The sequence below is a fragment of the Pseudophryne corroboree genome, chromosome 4 (genome assembly GCF_028390025.1).
Source record: "Pseudophryne corroboree isolate aPseCor3 chromosome 4, aPseCor3.hap2, whole genome shotgun sequence".
NCBI lineage: Eukaryota > Metazoa > Chordata > Amphibia > Anura > Myobatrachidae > Pseudophryne > Pseudophryne corroboree.
Genome location: NC_086447.1, coordinates 670,965,515 through 670,983,231, shown reverse-complemented (window position 1 = coordinate 670,983,231; position 17,717 = coordinate 670,965,515). Strand labels below are relative to the sequence as shown.

General features: G+C 41.5%; 1 protein-coding gene across 5 annotated transcripts in view; it reads right to left on the bottom strand.

Annotated features, from left to right (window-relative positions):
* Positions 1–17,717, bottom strand: part of ADGRG6 (adhesion G protein-coupled receptor G6) — a 286,483-nt gene that overhangs the window by 173,361 nt on the left and 95,405 nt on the right. For all 5 annotated transcript variants that reach the window (XM_063917836.1, XM_063917838.1, XM_063917837.1 and 2 more), the window contains exon 3: positions 5,261–5,602. In XM_063917836.1, the coding sequence (XP_063773906.1) occupies positions 5,261–5,602 (342 nt within the window). The remainder of the gene's footprint in view (positions 1–5,260; positions 5,603–17,717) is intronic.

The window sequence follows — 17,717 nt, the reverse complement described above, 5'->3', positions numbered from 1 at the left end:
TAATATACTTTGGTCATGTAAAATTAAATGAGAATTGCGGTTATTGTATACCAGTGATGGTGTGAATCTTATTGTTAGAGCAAATGGTATAGGGCCTGTTGGTAAGCTTGCTATTGTGGAAGATGTTACGTTACGTCGGGATATTTATTATGTGTTTTATGTGGCAATGGTATGTGGCTTGTTAGTATGCTATCTGATCACGGAGCTTTTCAAAAATTCAAGATGTTTCTTGTGTGTCAACAATAATGGTAAAGTGGATTCTTTGGTATTGTTATGAAATATCTGGGATATATATAACTTTCCTACTTTGGAGTGGTTTATAATCCTATGTTCCCTGTGGGCTTTTTCTGGGTATTGGATATCTGTATACTAAATGATTGGTTCTACTTGCAGATGATAGACCTTATTTCATTATCAATGTTTAACCCTTTTGGTGCTAGTGTGCCAAAGGAGATTATTAAACGTAACTCTTCTTTATTTATTTTTTGTATATAATCCCCTCCCCTCCAGTTCTTTCAGCCCCGTAAACTTTAGTAATGCGGGGTTTGATTCATGATGGTCTCTAAAGTGTAATGAGAGCGGATGATCTTCTGTTTTTCGTTTAATATTGCGAATGTGTTCACTGATTCTGATTTTCAGTGGTCGGACGGTTCTCCCTATATACTGTAACTTACATGGACATTCTAGTAAGTATATGATGCCTTTGCTGTGGCATGTGATTCTGTCTTTGATTTTGTAACTGTATGAGTTAGTTGCAGATTGTTTCATGATAGTGGGTAATGTGCTTCTTGCTTTTACCATATGGCAACCTGAGCAGGTCCCACAATGGTAAAAACCTCCTTTGTTCTGTGACCCATCTATTGTGGTTTGTATCTGATTTGGTGGCGGTATGTGGCTGTGTGTTAGTTTTTTCTTTATGTCAGGAGCCTTTCGATAGATGACTTTGGGGTTAGGGGGTAGAACTTTAGCTAAATTGTCATCTTGCAATAATATCTGCCAGTGCTTTGTGATGATCTTTTTGATCTGATGGGCTTGGTCTGAATATTGTGTTATGAACAGTGGTTCTTCGATTTGTGTCATCTGTTTTGGCTTCTCTTTGTAGTTAAGGAGTGCGGGCCTCTCTATCTTTTTTGCTGTTTCGAAGGCTACTTGTACTGTCTCGGTGTGGTAGTTTTTTTCCTTAAATCTGTCACTCAAAACCTTCCCCTGTGTTTCATAATCACTCATTTTGGAACAGTTTCTACGAAGTCTTTTAAATTGTCCCATTGGTATGCCATTGAGCCATGTCGGATGATGCCCACTGGTGGCTAGTATATAACTGTTCACGTCGACAGTTTTATTGTAAGTGTTTGTGTGTATTCGATCTTCATCTATGAAAATGTTGAGATCTAAAAATTGTACTTTTTCCTTGCTATATGTGGTGGTGAGTTTGAGATTCCGATCGTTCTGATTGAGGTGTGTATTGAAACTTTTGAGTGATTCTTCATCTCCCTTCCAGATGAAGAATATATCATCTATGAATCTGGTCCAGAGGACGAGGTTCGCACCAAGCTCCACATCAGACCAGATTGTATCGTCTTCCCACTTGCTCATGAACAGATTTGCGTAACTTGGCACGAACCTCATCCCCATAGCGGTCCCGGTGGTCTGTAGGTAATAGTTGTTGTTAAACCATAGGTAATTGTGGGTGAGAATATACTCTATGCCCCCCAAAATGAATTCTCGTTGATCTGATAACATGTTGGGGTCTTGTTCGAGGTAATGACATGTGCTGTCTATTCCCTGTGCATGATCAATGATGGAATATAAAGAAGTGACATCGCTTGTGACTAACCAGTAGTCCTCTTTCCATGTGATTGATTCTAACTTTCTAAGGATGTCAGTAGTGTCTCTAAGATAGGATTTCTGAGTTTTAACATATGGCTGTAGAAAGACATCAATATACTGTGAGAGATTTGAGCTGATTGAATCTATTCCGGATATGATCGGTCTGCCTGGTGGTTTTGTTGGGTTTTTGTGCACTTTTGGTAGGTAGTAGAATACTGGTATGATTGGATGTTGTATGTTGAGATATGTGTGTTCCTGTGCCAAGAGGATCCCTTTGTCCAACCCTTCTCTAAGTAGGGTCTGTAGTTGCTGTTTGAATGTATGGGTGGGGTCTCCTTGTAGTTTTCTGTAGGTGCTCGTGTCGCTCAGTATGTTGTTGGCTTCCTTCATATAGTCATCCTTGTTAAGAAGTACTACCCCTCCACCTTTGTCAGCCGGTTTAATTACCAAGTTAGTATTTTTGCTGAGTTCTGTCAGTGCTCTTTGTTCCTTATTGGTCATGTTGTGTTTCCTAAGTCTATTAGGTCTGTCGTCTAGTCTCATGACGTCTTTCTCTACCATATCGGTGAATGTCGCTATATGGTTTCCCATCATGTAATTGGGATAAAACTGTGACTTGGGTTTGAGAGAAGTGTGAGAAAAAGGGTCATCTTTGTCTGGTTTATGTTGTGGTAGCGGGGTCTTCTGAAAGTATTTCTTTAGTGTAAGCTTACGTGTAAATTTTTGTATGTCCAGATAAGTTTCGAATTTGTTTAACGGTGCTGTAGGTGCAAATTTGAGTCCCTTATCTAGGGCACTAACTTGATGTTTGTTAAGTACATGGCTGCTCAAGTTGAATATGCCCTGTCCTTCGGTTTGTGTCACTTTAGGGTTCAGTGTTTTGATTTTTTGTCCCCCCCTGCATCCTCGTCGGGTTCTGAAAGTTTTCTCTTTGTCTGCTGGTTCTGTGTCTTGACAGACCCTATCTGGTGGATGAGGTCTGTCGTTGATTCTAAAAAACTGTTGGAGTCTCCACATGTTGGATTGGTGTCAGTTTTGGCTTCTTCAATGAATATGGTGCTCTCACCGGTGGCCGTGAGATATTCCGTCTGTGACCCCAGTACTCCTGGTGTTGTATTGAGTAACGCTAATTCAGTGTCAAGCCAGCCCTGTTCTAATGATTTTCTGGCTAAATCATGGGAGAATTCGTCATTAATGTCATAGATAGAAAAGGATGTATCGTTATCAGTTATCGTAGATGTTTCAATGGATGTGTCATGATAGCTTGATTGGGTAATGGGTTTGCCTGTTTCTAAATTTCTCGAATGTAACTTTGTCATGTACTGTTGGTATGTTAATTTTAACCTTTTGTATATGGGTGTTCTAGGTATAACTGCTGGTGCTTTTGTTCTCGCTTTGGGCAGACATTTGTTCTGAATAGCGTTTCTGTGTGAATCATGAGTTGCTTTCTGTTTGGATTTGTTTTACTGATGTATTCCAAATTTATCTCTGAGTATTTTATTCTTTTTAATGGTGATGATCTTCTCTTCTCCTTGTCTAATCCTTTGTAGTGTGATTTCTGTTAAAGTGCGGAATTCTTGTTTTTGTTCAAATGGTTCTAGTTCCAAACTTAATTGTTGGATGTTGTGTTCTAGTTTGGCTAACTCCTCCGTATGTGTATCTAGTAGTAATTTAACTAATTGATGAGAGCACTCATCAAGTATGTTGTTCCATTGTTTCGTAAATGTGATGTCAGGATTGTGTAGGGCTGAAGCCTTCTTGATTTTAAGCCCTTTTGGTATAATATTGTTGCTTTTGTACCATGCTAATGTCTGTATGTCCCACCATAGTTTATTTTCTTTCGTAATATGCTTTTCTAATAGGGTAAATTTGTTAAAGAAGTTAGTGGTGTTGGGTACCTCATTGGTGGCACTACTGAATTGTGCAAATAAATCCTTGGCTCTGTTTTCCCTATCTGTTCGATTGTAAATGATGCCCATGAACGTGAATGTAGTGACCCTTGCTGCAGATTATGGACAGGCTAGACAATTTAACAAAAAGGGAGGTAATCTGCGCACTGGGGTGGTTTTACTGTATGGGATGTGCTGCTAGTCAAAAGGGTGTCCTTGCCCTTTGGTTCAATATGGATATCTGGTTTTCACCTGACTGCGCTCATCCCCTACAGTTTGAGTACTCGTGAAATGATGCAAATGGGTACTTATATAAAGGTGTGTTTTACTTTCACATGTATCAAATATGACACTCAATATAATGAAACAGTGCAGATAAATATTGTGGAACATGAAAAAGGTGGTAATCACAATGTGTGCTCCACGGGGAGCACCTGTTTAACTCAGTCCTTTAATCACTCAAATTGGTGATTAAATCCTTTAGGTTCTTGGCGTGTGTGTTCTGACACAAAGGCCAATGGGCTGGAAAAAATATATATATATGTAATGATTAAATCTGGCTGTGTTGCTTTAAAAGTCGAGAAAGATAAAGTGGAAAAGATGCGCAAAGCAACCAATCAGCTTGCAGCTGTCATTTATATTGCAGAGTCTTTGAAATGGCAGGTATACACTGATTGATTGCTTTGGGCAATTATTCCACTATACCTCTCTCTAAGGCTGGTTACACACTTGCCAATGCACCACAGGCGTGACATCATACAAGAGTTCCACCTCCCCCCCACAAACGATACCATTCATACACACTGAACGATATAATTTACTATATTGTCAGTGACGGCACCCGGCCACATCTAGTCCAGTACCATATCTTTAGATTTCAAGGAAAAGTAAAGATATTGTACATTGTTAATGACCCGTGGGAGTGTGCATCATTAACAATTACACACTGGACGATGTGAACAATATTTACTCCCGATCCGCCAAGTTGGACAATATATCGGGTGCCTATCGCCAAGTGAGTACCCAGCCTAAGGATTGCTACAACTCCCCTTGATTGAGTAAGTTAATGTTACTTATTTGTTTTTATTGTCCCTACAATGCTTACACATGAAACTGAGCACAGCCAAGGGACTGGGAGTGACTGGCATTGTGCTATAATGTGACAACCAGACTACTAATGTGTTGAGAGCAAAGGACGTTTCCTGCCCTCCCAACTGTTGAGTTAAGGAGCATGGAGTGGTGGACTGCAGCTCCTGAAGAGTCGGTGTGCCTAGGAACCATCTGCTGGCCCTGATTAGTGCCATAATGGCTCTGTGAACTATGCACTACTGCATATTCATTTCACAGCTAAATCTTTTCTTATGAATTGGTATCAGTGCTAACAGTAGGTTAATTCACAATGTAATGGTAATTTAGAAATAGGTCGTCATCATCATCATCATCATCATCATCATTTGACCTTGATCTATGCCTACATAAATTCATATATATATACAGTAAATAATATCATATACAAAATACATACTAAAATAAACTCTACTTACCATGGCTATACGTTACTTTAAAACCTTTTTTCTGGATACTAAAGTCACTGACAAAAGTTATTATCATCTCTTTTCCAGTTGAATGAAATGAGAGGCCTTTTGCTGTGATTCCACAAAATTTTGAGGTGGTCTCTCCATTGTTTATTGACAGTGAATCGTACATGCAGTTCTGAGCTTCTTCAACATCAAAGTCATCAAATGTCACTTGAATGATAAATCCAACTGGAGCAAGTAATGTCCACTTGCAATCTTGGCTGTTGGGATACAGATCAGGGTAGCATGGAGAGGTGAAATATCCAGTAGGAGCAGTCAGCACTAACTTGCAGTTTGCACAGCATAATACTGTTGGAGAAAAAAGAAAATGATCTAATGTTAAAAAGAAACAATAGAAATAGGTCAGGAAATCTGATACAAATATAGATTTTGTTTAGCTTAAGGCATTATGCTGTATGGGCATTGATTTTGCTTTATGAATGGCCTTTAAAGCTGCACTATAACCTACATAAAATGTTTTATTATGGATCCCTTAGCCGGAGCCTCTGGGGCTGCCACATGCTTTACTGGTTCTGTAATACCAGTTTCAGAACCACAATAACAATTTCATGCTACAAGAATATTAATGTAAGTTCTGCTTGGTCCTCCTACTCTAGACCCCACAAGTTATAATCCAAGGCAGCAAAAGGAAAGGAGGAGCTCTATGTACAGTCAACCTAGAAAAAGCTTTTAATTGCTTTTTATGGAAAAAGATTTTAAAAAGCTCCCATGGCTCACACTGCTAGGGAGACCGGACAGACCTAGCCTAGGAGGAGGAAAGGCCAATGATAACAGGGTGAGTGTGGAAGAGGGATGGGCAGCATGAAGCAGGGGGTGGGTCGGAAAAGGGTTGGCTACATCAGCAGAGATGGGGATAGAGTGTGACAGATTTAGGCAGTGGTGGAGCTGAGCAAGGGGGCAGGATGGGACAGAGTAGGGGCAGACTGTAACTTGTATACTATATAAAACCAATAACAGGCGTGGCGCTAAATTAAGTAATCAAGTGTGAGTGCAATGTCAAAGCAAAAAGACTGTAAGCCAGAAGTGAATACTTCTTCTGAAATGATCTCCCTGAACTTCAGGTGGCCCCATTTAGCAGAACCTTACGTTTAACATAGGAGATCATTCTGACACAAATGAGAGCAACAGGTGCCTGCTAGTGCAATAAATTAGTGAAACTTGGAAATAAATTTAAGGTGTTATCAAATGCACATGTACTGTGTGGATAACCCAAGGGATTGCCCTGGGTATGACTAATTTGTTAATCACCAGGTGTAGCAAACCTCAGACTCCAACGTCTTTGGAGCTCCAAGGCATATAGCAGTAAAAAATAATAATATAGGGGCTAATTCAGATCTGATCGCATGCTAGCGTTTTTTGCAGCGCTGCGTTCAGGTCAGAACTGCGTATGCATATGCACCGCAATGCGAAGGCACGTCGCATGGGTACAATGCAGATCGTTGCTGTGCGATGGGTTTTACGAAGAATCCATTCACACAGACGAACACAAGAAGATTGACAGAAAGAAGGCCTTTGTGGGTGTCAACTGACCGTTTTCTGGGAGTGGTTGGAAAAAAGCAGGCGTGCCCAAGCGTTGCAGGGCCGGTGTCTGACGTCAATTCCGGTCCCAAACAGGCTGAAGTGATCGCAGCGGCTGAGTAAGTCCTGGGCTACTCAGAAACTGCAAAAGATCTTTTTGTACCGCTCGGCTGCACGCGTGATCGCACACTTGCACAGCTAAAGTTCACTCTCCTGTAGGTGGCGACTACCTGATCACAGCGCTGCAAAAAACTGCTAGCGAGCGATCAGGTCTGAATTACCCCAATAGTGTGATATGTTTCAAAAACTCATTTATTGAGCAAAAGAAAAAAATAGTCCAGAGAATCCTCCTGATGAAGTCCAGAACACATTATATGGATGAAACGCGTTGAAGCAGTTCTCCTATTTGGTGAACTTATATATATGAGTGACTTATGGCCTTCTTGTCTGGGTGCTTTCTGGTGAAAGAGTGTTGTTATAGACCAAATGTAAGTTCTCTTGGATAAAATTCAAGGACAGTTTAGCTGGATAAAGGAGATATTAAAGAAGGTGTATATAAGTATTTTTTCAAGTTTATTTAATTTACACATATATTGTTTGCATAAAACTATTTTTATTGGACACTAAAAAAATACAATAGCATCACCACCTTGGTGCTTGCTTATATGTATGTTTAACTCTGGAGATATTCCTGCCAATGTTTTTTTTTAAATAGGTTTATTGACTTTACAGTGCATCCAGAAAGTATTCACAGCGCTTCACTTTTTCCACATTTTGTTATGTTACAGCCTTATTCCAAAATGGAATAAATACATTTTTCCCTCAGATTTCTGCACACAATACCCCATAATGACAACGTGAAAAAAGTTTTTTTGAAAGTTTTGCAAATTTATTAAAAATACAACACTAAGAAATCACATGTACATAGGTATTCACAGCCTTTGCCGTGAATTGAGCTCAAGTGCATCCTGTTTCCACTGATCATCCTTGAGATGTTCCTACAGCTTAAATGGAGTCCACCTATGGTAAATTCAGTTGATTGGACATGATTTGGAAAGGCATACACCTGTCTGTATAAGGTCCCACACTTGACAGTGCATGTCTGAGCACAAACCAAGAATGAAGTCAAAGGAATTGTCCTTAGACCTCCAAGACAGGATTGTCTAGAGACACAAATCTGGGTAAAGGTACAGAAAAATATCTTCTGCATTGACGGTCCCAATGAGCACAGTGGCCTCCATCATCCATAAAAGGAAGAAGTTTGGAACCACCAGGACTCTTCCTAGAGCTGGCCAGCCGTCTCAACTGAGCAATCGGGGGATATGGGCACTAGGCAGGGAGGAGACCAAGAACCCAATGGTCATTCTGTCAGAGCTACAGCATTCCTCTGTGGAGAGAGGAGAACCTTCCAGAAGGACAACCATCTCTGCAGCAATCCACCAGTCAGGCCTGTATGGTAGAGTGGCCGAGACAGAAGCCACTCCTGAATAAAAAGGACATGGCAGCCCACATGGAGTGTGCCAATATGCACCTGAAGGACTCTCAGTCCATGAGAAACAAAATTCTACCATTCCTACAGTGAAGCATGGTGGTGGCAGCATCATGCTGTGGGGATGTTTTTCAGCAGCTGGAACTGGTAGACTAGTCAGCATAGAGGAAAACATGAATGCAGCAATTTACAGAGACATCCTGGATGAAAACCTGCTCCAGAGCGCTCTTGACCTCAGACTGGGGCAACAGTTCATCTTTCAGCAGGACAACAACCTTAAGCACATAGCCAAGATATCAAAGGAGTGGCTTCAGGACAACTCTGTGAATGTCCTTGAGTGTCCCAGCCAGAGCCCAGACTTGAATCCAATTGAACATCTCTGGACAGATCTGAAAATGCTTCTCATCACACCTGATGGAGCTTGAGAGCTGCTGCAAAGAGGAATGGGCGAAACTGCCCAAAGGTAGGTGTGCCAAGCTTGTGGCAGCATATTCAAAAAAACTTGAGGCTGTAATTGCTGCCAAAGGTGAATCAACAAAGTATTGAGCAAAGGCTGTTAATACTTATGTACATGTCATTTCTTAATTTTTTATTTTTTATAAATTTGCAAGAATCTCAAAAACACCTTTTTCATGTTGTCAGAATGGGGTATTGTGTGTAGAATTTGGAGGGAAAAAAATATTTATTCCTGTTTGGAATAAGGCTGTAACATAACAAATGTGGAAAAATTGAAGCGCTGTGATTACTTTCCGGATGCACTGTAAAACAAACACACATAAATGAGGCAGCAAATTAACTGTTTTTGTTGTTTTTTAAGATTATTAGTAAATGCATGACTTTTAAATGCATGACAGGTTTTCTGGTTTGGATATTAGTTATTTCACTTGTCCTTTAAGTAATATCCTTCAGTAATACTAATTGGACAGTTACTGTAAATGATGTCCTACTCATTTTAAGTGCCTACTTAGACACAATACGGTATGTCGTTTCTGCTCTAGCAGCTGGATTAAATCATTCAAAAGTGTCTCTTAACAAACAAGTGCATCAAAATTTGTTGACAAACCGGCTCAACAGGTCTTATTACAATGAGCAATTTTCACACAAAATAGGCATAAGAACACGTCACGTAGACGTGACATTAGACGTGACATTACCTTGAGTCACCAAAATGCATATTCTTAGTCTTATCTCGAAAGGGATGAAATAATGATTCAGTTTATAGGGTCAGTGGATGACATTGTACTGGATTCATTGCCACATACCAATAAATTGTCAATAAGCTGTACCATTCTTGCCATAGGAAGAGTTGCTAGGACTATAGGGTGCAATTTGTGCTGAACACAGATGTGTACTTATTCACCTACCATTTTTGCACCATATGGTGCAAGGCGCATGGCATGATTTAAATGCTGCACTACAGATAGTTAGTTTCTGACTTTCGCATTTTAGCCTCTTTTTTGCACTATATACTGTAGTGCAGAGTTTCCTAGACTCTGCCATTACAGTCCAGGTTTTAAGGATATCCATGGTTAAGCCCAGATAACTAAATTGGAGAAAAAAAAACACGCATATACACACACACACTTGGACGATAATTGTCAACAGTTAAAAGTATAAAGAAATGTTGCTGAAATCTCTATATCAGGGAGGGACCGCTGAGACTTCTATATCAGTGAGAAGAAAAATACATGGATATCCATTTCCCTTTTTTAACCACTTAACTGACAATTTTTCCCCCAAAAACCCCTCACAAGTTATTTTTTTAGGAGTGAATTATGTGAAGAACATGCGCCAGGCCCATGAAAAGTGGAAAGAGATAACTAGGAAAGGTTCAGGCCTACCATCCTCCTTAACATGGCTGAGTCAGAGAGACAGACACGGATAAAGACCCCATGGGGCTCTAGGCAAGATAGTAATATGGAGCGCCCCTCTTCTGTTACATCCAGCAATTGTATACATATTTATGCTCGAAGAGCGTTACCTTCCTGACTGCATTATTCCAACTGTGGAGGGGTCATGGAGGAGGAATAATGGTATGGGACTGTCTTTCAGGGTTTGGGCTAGGCAATCCAGTGAAGGGCAATCTTACTGCTTCAGCATTTGGACAATTATATGCTTCCAACTTTGTGGCAACAGTTTGGGGAAGGGCCTTTTCTATTCCAGCATGACTGTGCCCCAGTGAACAAAACAAAGACTATAAAGACATGGTTTGATGAGTTTGGTGGGAAGAACTAGACTGGCCTGCACAGAGCCCTGACCTCAATAACATCAAGCACATTTGGGATGAACTGGAATGGAAATTACTAACCAGACCTACTTATCCAACATCAGGGCCTGACCTCATAAATGCTCTACAGAATGAATGGGTACAAATTCCCACAGAAACACTCCAAAATCTTGTGGAAAGCCTTCCAAGAAGAGTGGAAGCTATTATAGCTGCAAAAGGGGGGACAAACTCTAAATTAAAGTATATGTATTTGAATACAATGTCATTAATGTTGATGTAATGGTCAGACATCCGAATACATATAGTATATATACATTATAAGTTTACTTGCTGTAGGTTAAAGTACAAGTTTACAGCTGTTAGGTTAGTGCACCCCATGATCCACATAAAATACATTCAAATATCCAGTTCCACATAAGACAATGAAGAGTCAGATCCATTTTATAGTATATATAATATAATAAAATGCCCCCAATTCATATTCCACACAGTGGCCAAAATTCACATGACCATGTCTCACAAGAGTCCCCAAAATTCACATTACACCATACAATAGCAGTTCCCCAATATACACATTACATCACACAGTATTAGTACCCTATGTACATGTACATAATGCCACAGAGTAGTAGTGCCCATTATGCCATAGAGTAGTGCCCATTATGCCCCACATTAACAATGTACACTATGCACATGCTATACAGTAGTAGTACCCCATGTACATCTTGCACCACAGAGCAGTAGTGACCATCATTCACATTATGCCTCACAGTAGTGCCCATTATACACATTCTGCCACACAGTAGTAGTGCCTATTATACACATGCCACACCACTATATTCAGTGCAGCAGCTGTTCTGTGATGCTTAAAGTCACTGTACCGTAAGTGCAGGGATTGGGTATGGCCGCAGATGTGGACACTATGGCTGCTGGCTTTCTGATAGCAGTTACGTGTTAAGACCGATGTAGGGATCTAGTGCAACGGTCACTGTAATAATCATAGTTTTCAGCTCTTACCAATCAAAGCCCAGTGATGCCGATAGTGTGTCACGTGGCTCCTCTCAGACTGCCTTCTCCTTCATAACCACTGCTGCCTCCAGCATAGGGGTGCCACTCTGAGAGGTCCCGTCCTGCGCGTGCGCATGCAGATAATGTGATTGGGTTGCATTAATTGCAAATGTTTTTGCCTAATTGACAGGCAGAGGCATTTGCCTGGCATGTGGGGGGCATTTGTTGACCATTGTGGGGGGTGGCACAGTAAAACAGGGGGTGTTGTGTTTTCGGGGTAGCTACATGTTTATCACACGCAACTGCTCCGACCGCACAAAATTGCGGCGGGACTCCTGCCATCTCAGGCAGGAGCATTCCCTAATTTCTGAGACTACGCACTAATTGTGGTGTGATCGCAATTAGAGCGTGGTCGCAGTTGTTGGGTGGTGGATAGCATCCTGGGTGGGATAACAATGTTCTATTTCTACTCTTACTTCACCATTCCAGAGATGTCCTTCCAAAGTGTTTCTTGTCCATAAGCAGGGCTGGGATGATTATAGTTAGAGATGTGCAGTTCGGTTCTCCAGAAATCTGAATTCAACCAAATTTTGGGGACCTGAATCATACCAAAACCCGGTTTGGATCCCCCAGGGAGATCCGATCTGAACTTAGTACCAGTTAAAATCTACTTGCGGTACGAAATTCTAATTTTAAACCTGAATTTCTTGTTTTTCCTTTCAAAAAGTACATAATTTTATTTTACCTGTTTTTTATTGATTTTATCAATTTATTTTAATCGATTATTAACAATTTTTTTATCAATTTTAAACCAAGCTGAAATCCGAATCCAAACCAAATCACTTGAGGAAGGTTTTGGCAAAACCAAAACACAATGATGAATTAGAACCAAAACAAAACACGGGGGACCCGTGCACATCCCTAATTACAGTCACATTTACAATGTTCATTTCAATTGTGTTAAATGAGCAGTTTGTTATGTGTTAATAGTACTGTATTACAGTGGCGTGTGGTGAGATCAGTGGCTGGTGAGGCATGCCCACTACCACAACCGCTATGACTGCCACCAGTGCCCACTACTGTACTGACACCCACGCCAGCTGCCAATGCCTGCTAAAGTCGCCGCCAGCTACCGCCCCCCCCACAGCTAATTCCCAATCCAATGCTGCCACCCATGCCCGCAGAGTCTTGGGAGCAGCAGCAGCCAGGGCCTGGGCAGCAGAATTGCCCGGGGTTAAGGATAGCAGTGGAGGGTCTGCATGGAAGCGGGATTATACCCCGGCAGATATACAGTAATCACCCCCACTCCCCTTATACCCCAGAACACATATGCAGTAATCACCCCACCCTCCCTTTATACCCTAGCCCATATGCAGTAATCACCACCCCCTCCCCTTTTCCCTCAGAACACATGGCGTAATTGCCCCCTCCCCTTTTCCCACAGCACACAAGGAGTAATTGCGCCCCCTCCCCTTATACCCCAGCACATTATGCACATCTCCGTGCTGAGCGCTGCTGTGTACTAACCATGGGCTGCCCTGCTCTTTGAAACACAGAGCGCAGGGCAGCCCATGGTCAGTAGACAGCAGCGCTCAGCACTGACACCAGCTGGCTATACACACTGGCCGGCTCTCTGGCTGCGCTGCTGACTACGGCAGTGGGGACACTGACCAGTGGTGGGGCCGGGGCGGAGCGCGTAGTTCAGGAGCCGAAGATGGTGGAGGCTCAAGTATGTCAGGCTGCTGCGCCCCCGTGTAATGCCGGCTCTTACCTGGAGTAACGGTAGGGCCAATCCTGGCGGGACTGAGAGCGGCTACCCATGGCTTTTAGCGGCGATCAGTGAGCGGTGAGTAGTGCAGGGGGACAGAGGACACGGGTGCAGGGGCCTCTTTCTGGGTGGACACTGGACAACAAGGAGTCAGTCCCTTTGAAGGTGGGTTGTACCCCAAGGAGAGCGTCCAATCATATCTGCCTCAGAGACAGGGGCGTGCTTCCATATGGGCTGAAAGCACGCCCCTGTTACTGAGGCACTCACACTAGTGCCGCTTACAGCGCTTTTTTAAATGGACTTTTTACAGCTCATTTCATGGCCCCGCCCCCCGCTTCCGATCCTCTATTATTGGCTGCGGGAGGCACCGCTCTCGGTGCCTCCGAAACTAATTTAAACCAATTTTTATATTGTAAAAATGAATACAATAATATAAAGCATATACTTATGACACAAAATGTGTCATAAGTATCTGTGTGTTATTGTAATCATTAATGACAGGGGAGGCACTGCCTCCCCTGCCTCCCCTGACTGCACGTCCCTGCTGCATTAGTTCCTTTTTAATACAGTGCTTGTCATTTGATTAAAAGCACTGCACTAACTAATAACAGTTATATTACATTTACACAGATTGTTTATATTAAGTGACAATATGTTATTCCCTTTCAAATGGGATCAAAAGTATTCTCAAACATAACAGCATGTTCATATGGCTTATGAAAAAAAATAATAGTATTAAAACAATGCAAGCCAGAAGTAATAAAGAAAAAGTCAATAATACAGAGGGGCCCTCTCCAGAACTATGCTTTGTCCTTGTGTGGATTGGCACTGTTTCCCCAAATTAAATTACATAAGTAACCATAGAATATAAATATTCTAAAATGTATCTGCCGTGGAAAGTAATGTTGGCCAATATTGTGAAAACTGCTTTTAATAAAAAATGTTACTGAAGACTTCAGGATATATTTCGTTGGATGAACTGCAAACAACATTTTCTTCTAGTATGTGTAAAGTCCATTAAACAATATTATCAGTAATGACATTTTGATATGTGTAGCAGCTCTAGAGACTTACAATCTGACCCAGATCCAGGCATGCAAAATGTGGTAAGGAAAGGTTTCCATACAATTGCCTAGATTTATCAAGCCTTGGAAAGTGATAAATTGCACGGTGATAAAGTACCAACCAATCAGCCCCTATCTGTCATTTTTCAAACACATCCTGTAACATGTCAGTTAGGAGCTGATTGGTTGGTACTTTATCACCACACAATTTATCACTCTCCAAGGCTTGATAAATATGGACCTTTATCTCCTTTCTTTTGAGTTGGATTCACTTGTGATATTCACAGAGCATTAGTTTAAGAATATCCTTGTTTTTACTGATTTATGTAACAAACTTTCTCTTCCTAGCTAAAGCTACTGTAGGTACACACTATGCAATACTTGAGCTAACCAGCTGATATTTGGCCTCCTGGCCCGATAATCTCAGAGAGTGTACTCAGCACAGAAGGCCGATTATCGCACCAAAACCAGTCGTCGGATGATCCAATCTGACCTGCTGCTTGGCATTACTCAAAAATGATGAGCAAATATGGTGTGTATTTATGTAGTATGTATGAAATTCTGATCATCTTTCTGAAGTTACAGCTACTGATAGGTCACTTAAAAATGTTACCTTTCTTGTCATGGGTATTTTAATCCTTAATGGTGTGATTTATGTCATCTTCAGTAAAGTACTTATAAATCATATGTCTTGTATATATGCCTTATTATTATCCTTATCAATGAGTGAGGTGAAACTTTCTACCAAGTACTTTTATAAACTGTCTTATGAGTATGTCTTTAGTAAGAATAGGTTAGCTTATACAAATTGTGTATTCAGTGTCTTGTGCAATTACAGTACCATATAGGGTTCTATTTAAAAACAAGCCATAACTTTAGGATTCTAAACGTTGGGATGCCGCTGACGGCTTTCTAAGTGTCGGGATACTGACCACCAGAAGAACCCTAATAGAGATAACTGCATTCCAGAACAAAATGTGGGAAAGTTGCTCATCACTGGTAAACATATGACTATTTTATAAAGTTCACAAGCTTATTCAATATTGTTCCCAAAGAGAAGTTTGCAATAAAATTATACAAAAATTAGTGTATTGTGCACACTGCATTTCCTGATAGAACTGGAAAAAAAGACATAAAAAATGGTAAAAATTTGAAATTCACAGCTCATTCATTACGAACAAAACATTTAAGGAATGCTTTGTTATCAATAGGAATGATCCTATATAAAGTGCGAATCAAGTTCCACAACAATATATGGGTAATCTCCGATTGTTGATGATTCGATAAGCACAATGTTACTGTATGTACAGTTCTCATACATTTTTATTGAAATGTAAGAGCTTCTCATAGCTTTCAAGTGTCACTGTTACTGTCTTTACAGACAGCAAAAGCAACAGTATCATACATAGCAACATTTACCAAAAATATTTTGGATTGCACACCACTATGCCTGGGTACACACCAGACAGAGATGTCGGCAGACCCCCTGTTGAGCCAATTAAGTTTACACACTTACAGATCGGCTGCTCGATTAGGATATCCTGCTAAGTGGGCATATTGAATTTGCTCTCCTAGTGACATCAGCCTGTGCAGCAAGTGTACAGGCAGTTAGCAAACCAAACCCCCCTCCCCCCTGTACACACAGCCAGATGCACCGATATGCTGTATCTTTCAATAAACTGGCCATCAGCTGTGCTACATGCGATGTGTCTGTGAACTGCGTTGTTTACAGACATATCGGTTGTACACACCGGCTGAGTGTATGTGTACCCAGCTTAAAAATAATGGCATTTAAAGAAATATTCATTATAACCAGTCCATTCTTGCTTGGAAATCAAGGTAAACAGCTGAAAATATATAATATATATATCACACAATCACATGTTTCACGAAAACACAATTCCATTCACTTCTATGCTGTGCAGGTCTGTATCCAAGGTAACTATTGCATTAGATTTTATCATCACAGTAGTTTTCTAATAAATGACATACATATTGATCATAAAATATCTATATCTTTCTAAATATTTGCAGTTTTTCGTTCAGGGATTAACACAAAAAGATGCTTGGGGCTACTAACTCATGAGCAAGACACATAAAGCTGCCCATGGGAGAAGCAACTGGTCCTGAGCTCTACGCCAGTAGGGCTGAGCTTGTTGACCTGATGATCATCATAGCGAAGGGGTCGTTTCCAGGAAACTGCAGGCACTTGAATTGAAAATGTAAGTTGTTGGTGATAAGGGAAATACGTCAGGGACATGCAGTATACTTCTGCTCCCCCTCCTCCCTCTTCCATAGTACTCTGCTCGGGAAGAGGGGGGGGGGGGTTTGCTGAATGATGAGGTTGTGTCATGACATCAGGACGCAACTGCGTCATTTCACGAAACTTCTTCCCCCTGGAGTACATTGTGCAAGAGGAGGGGGAGCAGAATATCAGTGCTAGCGGGTGTATACACCCTTGGCAATGAGCATTACACTTGGCAACGAGCATTGCCCTTGACAACAAGCATGGATTCCAGAGCATGAAACCCCTGTCAATGAGCATGACACCCAGTGCATGAACCCCTGGCTACGAGCATGACACTCAGCGCATGAAACTCCTGGCAATGAGCATGACACCCAGCGCATGAAACCCCTGGAAATGAGCATGACACCCAGTGCATGAAACCCCTGGCAACGAGCATGACACTCAGCGCATGAAACCCCCGGCAATGAGCAGGTAATTTAAAACTAATTAGAAGCTTTACTGTAGGGCTTAATGTATCACGGGCATTGCGGTGTATGGCATAATATGGTGCATGGGCATAATATGGTGCCAGAGGCAATACTGTGTGGGGCTTAATATGGTGGAATGTTTTTTTTTCCTGTGGTGGCCGAGGTCTGTTGTTGCAGGGTCAGAAACTGGTGTGTAAGGTAGTCTTTTTCTGCAAGGCCATGCTCATTTAAGTGAGACCACACCCAGTTAAGTCAGGCCATGCCCCCTCACCAGGAGCAAAATAGTAGTTTTTTATGGTGGGGGTGAGGGCACATTTTTGAATGTCTGTGGGGCGGCACATTTTTTTAATGCTCGCATTAGGAGCCAAATCGTCTAGAAACAGCCCTGTTCAGACCCATCCTCATGTGTGCCTCCCCAGCCGTTCACCTCACTGCACGTCAATAGTGTACGTGTTATAAACACAGTCTCACCTACAACACATCTCTGCCTCAATTAGGTTCCTCTGCAGAGCAGTCACTTTAAGTTGGGTTCCATTGCATAACTTGGGCCGAGTCAAGTTCCGCAGATTGATTTAGTGCAGATTGACATGCGGACGAGCCGTCTAAAGGCCATT